At 65.4% G+C, this 4149-nt stretch overlaps 1 protein-coding gene across 2 annotated transcripts in view; it reads left to right on the top strand.

The window, feature by feature from the left end:
• The first annotated feature begins 1395 nt into the window (after positions 1 to 1395).
• The window catches only part of RFLNA (refilin A), a 16435-nt gene continuing 13681 nt past the window's right edge, over positions 1396 to 4149 (top strand). The window contains exon 1 of one of the 2 annotated variants that reach the window (XM_078435930.2): positions 1396 to 1837. In XM_078435930.2, the coding sequence (XP_078292056.1) occupies positions 1631 to 1837 (207 nt within the window). In that variant the 5' untranslated portion in view covers positions 1396 to 1630. Of the gene's footprint in view, positions 1838 to 2025; positions 2970 to 4149 lie in introns of those variants that run through there. The other variant, XM_078435931.2, reaches the window with a different exon arrangement.

The following is a 4149-nucleotide window of genomic DNA, read 5'->3' as shown; positions in this document are numbered from 1 at the left end:
TGCACCTCACCCCAACGGCGGCACCAAGGCCCTTGCTGTCTCCTGCACCTGTAGGTAAATTCTGCCTCCAGCTCACTGCTTGGTGGTCGAGATCTCATCTTAAAATGTCACCTCAGAGGGGCGCCTGGGCGGCTCCGTCGGTTAAGCGTCTGACTCTGGCTCAGGTCGTGATCTCACTGTTTGTGGGTTCGAGCCCCGCATCGGCCTCTCTGATGTCAGCGTGGAACCTGCTTCAAGATCCTCTGTCCTCCCCTCTCTCTGCCCCTTCCCTGCTCATGCTCGCTCTCTTTCTCTCAAAGATGAATAAATAAATAAACTTAAGAAAAAAAAGGCCACCTTCCCTAAGACCAGAGCCATAAACGGTCCCTCTGATTCTCCTTGTCTGCAGGGTCTCGTCGGTCTCCCCCATTAAACTCGTCCTTTAGCCTCCCGGTGTGCCCACCAGCCCCTCCCCAAACAGGGTGCCCCACGGCCAGGCTGTCTTACCCAAGGCTGAGGGCCCGGCGGGGGCCTTGATCAGTCTTGACCCGAGGAACGTGCTTTAAGGGTGGGGACGAGCAGACCCTGGCACCCGGAGCCGGCGCATGTGTTCGTACCTTCCCTCTCGCCTCTGCTCCCCTCCGCCTTCCCCCCTTCCCCACAGGCCTGCCCTTTGCAAAGCCACGTGTGGGCCCCTGGGCTCTCCGCTCTCAGCACGGAAGGCCGGGCCCCTGGGAGTGGTGTGGGGGTGTCTGTGGGAACGTGAGTGTCTGGGAGCTGGGAGGAGCTGTCGAGGGTCCCCTGAAGAAAAGGGAACCAGGCCCTTCTCCCTGGGGAGGAAGGGGGGGGATGGGAGACCCCTGTCAGGGAGCCAGAATGCGCTTGGGCCGACTGTGGGAAGGGACAGATGCAGACGGGGTTCCAGGAAGGGTTTCTAGTCTCCGCCCGACGGCCCCCCCGCCCCGTGTCCTCCCAAGGCTTCCACCGCCAAAGGCCCAGGTGGCCTCGGGCAACCCGATAACTGCCACGCAGGTCCCCGGGGGTAGACCACAAACGAAGGGTGGGCACTCCCTTTGGGAAGGGAGGCGCTGAAGAGCGGGTCTGGAAGGCTCGAGCGCCTGGGTTGCACCTTACAGACCTTCTCAAATCTAAAGGTTTTGGACTCTGACCTCAGCGACCCGGAGAAGGCCCCCAGGGGCCACATCAAACGTGACTACCGCCAGCCCTTGGGATGACTCGGGGGCCGCCCCCCCAGCCGCTGGGGTGTGCAGGGAGGGGGGCACAGGGAAACCGTGCAGGTCCCGGGCCGGTAGCGGCGGCGGCGGCGGTGGGCGGGGTGGGCCGGGGGAGGGGAGGGGAGGGGAGGGGAGGGGAGGGGAGGAGGAGGCGCCTAGAAAAGGAGGCGCGGGCCGGGAAGGTGCGGAGCGGGCCGGCGGCGGAGCGCGGAGGCGAGGCCGGGCGGCGGGGGCGCGGGAGGCGGCGCGCACCGAGCGGCCGGGGCGCGGGGAGCCGGGCCCGACGCGCCGCCCGCGCGGCTCTGCCCGTAGGTTCCCGGGCGCGCGGCCCTCGGCCCGCCGCCCGGCCCGGGCCCCGGAGCGCGGTGGAGCGGCGCCCCGAGGAGCCGGGGGCCCGCGCCCCGCGCCCCCCAGACATGGTCGGCCACCTGCATCTGCAGGGCATGGAGGAGAGCCTCAAGGAGAAGAGCCGGGAGGGCTTGCTGGACAGCCCCGACTCCGGGCTGCCCCCCAGCCCCAGCCCCAGCCCGCCCTTCTACTCCCTGGCGCCCGGCGTCCCGGACGCCCGCGCGGGGGGCGCCGGCGCGCCCTCGGAGCCCCCGGGACCCGGCGAGGCCGGAGCGGTAAGCACGCGCCTGGGCGCCGAACCCGGAACCCGCGCCGGGGCCCCCCGCCGCACCCCCGGGCCCGGGCCCAGAAGGGGGCCCGGGGTCGGCCGGTGCCGCGCCCCCGCCCCACCCCACCCCCCAACCCCGGCGGGACCGGGGCGCGGAGGCGGAGGTGGTGCAGCCCGACCCCGGGGCCTGCAATTCTCTCCCGGGCGCCGGGCCCCCCCTAAGGAGTGGTTGGCCTTGCCGCCGGCCGAGGAAGGGCAGGGGAGGGACGAGCCCGGAGTCCCCGAAGAAGCTGGCTCCGGGCGGGGCGGGCTGGAGCCCCAGGCTGAAGCCTGTTGGAGATCTCCGTTCCCCGGGTCCCTTCTGCTCCTGACCCCGTCCCCTGCCGACTGTTCCCGCGCTGCGGGCCCCAGAGCTTTTTTCTTTTTCTTTTTTCTTTTTTTTTAAACCCACCCCAGACGGTAACCCTTCCTTCTCTGGATGTTGAGGGATGTTGACGTGGAGATGAGGCGTGCCCCGGGGGGAGAGGCCGGAACCCCAGGTCAGGAGACGCAAGAGTCTTAGTGGATCCTGGCGGCCGGACTGAGACAGGGTGGCCCGGGCGGCCCGGAGTAAAGGGGGTGGGATCCGGCACCTTCCGGCCCCGGAGGAGGGACAAGATGAAATTGGGAGGTCGCTAACAATGTCGGTGGCAGCTTCCCCGTTCCCGCCCGCTCGCCGCGCGTCTCCAGGTCTTTTCTGCCAAGTGTGCATGCTGGCGTGGCTCCAGCCCCACTCCACTTTTCTGGGGCCCCCGCGATGCTCGCCTGGTGCAGGGCACGGATCGCCTCCCCCCCACCCCCCAGCTGAAAATACTCCCAGCAGCAGAAAGGAATGCGCTCCTTGCCTCCAGCCTCATGACACGAATTTCGCTGGTGCCTCCCTTGCTCCCTGGTCCCGTGGGTCCCAAACTTGGCGGGGCGTGGGCCTCCCTCGGAGATCTCTAAACAATACCCGCGCCCACCTCCCGCCTCCCTCCTCCAGGCGTTCTCGTGTGATTGGGGTAGGCTCTGACCTGAGCGTCAGGACTTTGAAAACTTCCCCGGATGATTCTGATGTGCTGCGGGGTTTGGGATCCTCCGCCCGAGACCAAAATCACACGGTGAATTTGAACTTTGGGCTGGGGCGGGAGGCGCGGGAGGGGCATGGAGGACCTCTGGGGGTTGACAGAGGTGACCGACCCGGGCCGTTTGCCGTAGAATGTATCCATCCTGCTGTCTGAAGGGGAAGCTTTCCTGCAAGAGGGTCTCCGACCTGGGACAGCTGGTTGGAGGCGTTGCACCCTGGGGAGGGTGTCTTACATGACAGGGCTCGGAAAGGGACAGGGAACCGGTCTTCCCCTTTCTTCTTTGGACGACCTGGAATCCTCCTTGAAGAGGGCTTTCCGGAAGCTTTCTCTGCCAGCCAGGCCGGCCAGCATGCCTGGTTTACTCGTCTTGGCTCTTCTGGTTGATTTTATGTGTTCTCTCCCCCCGCTTCCTTGCTAACCAGACCCCAGGTATGGAACCGTGCTGTCCCTGATCTTTTAATTTGGCTCGAAGGCAAACCTGGGGCTATGTCCGGACAGGTAATGATTATCTGACGTTTAGGTAGCTCTTGCCACGGGCCAGAAACTCTCCTAACCCCTCGACTTCCTGTGGCTCATTTGCTTTCCACGATACTCCAGTGAACTGTGCGCCCTTGTTAGCCCCATTTTCCAGAGGGACAAGCTGAAGCCACTTCCCCAAGGCCACCCAGTGGGTAAGTGGCCTTGCTGGGACGGAGCCCCAGGGAGTTTGGATGCGGAGGCTCTACATTCAAACCCTACATTATGCTGCTCTTCATTAGATAGCTAATTAACTACCTGTGTGGGTGTGTTACCTTTATTATTTTCACTAAAAAACGTAATGCTTGAGGACCGATGGGGTTTTGAGGTGCTGCTTTTAATGAAAAGAGAGGCAATGGGAGCCCCGGGCAGCCTCTTGTCAGCCCCGGGGCCTGCAGCCGGGGCCCCGCCCACCTCACCCACAGGGCGCCCCAGCTCCCGGTCAGGGTCAGCTCCCGCCAGCGTTGCTAATCTGGTGTTTAACAACACCCTGCACGCTGATGAGGCACCGAGGACCGAGGACGCTTTCCAGGAGCAGACGTAGGCAGGATCTCGGCCGCCGATCTCTGGGGAGGGGGACAGAAGCCCGTCCTGCCTCTTGGAGCTGACGGTTTCAAAGGCGCAAGCGGGGGCAGGCGGCCAGCAGGGCCCGGTTCCCTCTGGTGGCCCCTCAGTGTCATGTGCCAGGCCACGTGGG

Source organism: Panthera onca, chromosome D3 (genome assembly GCF_046562875.1).
Source record: "Panthera onca isolate mPanOnc1 chromosome D3, mPanOnc1 haplotype 2, whole genome shotgun sequence".
NCBI classification, from domain to species: Eukaryota; Metazoa; Chordata; class Mammalia; order Carnivora; family Felidae; genus Panthera; species Panthera onca.
Note: the sequence above shows the minus strand (reverse complement) of the source record. Positions and strands in the feature narration are given on the sequence as shown.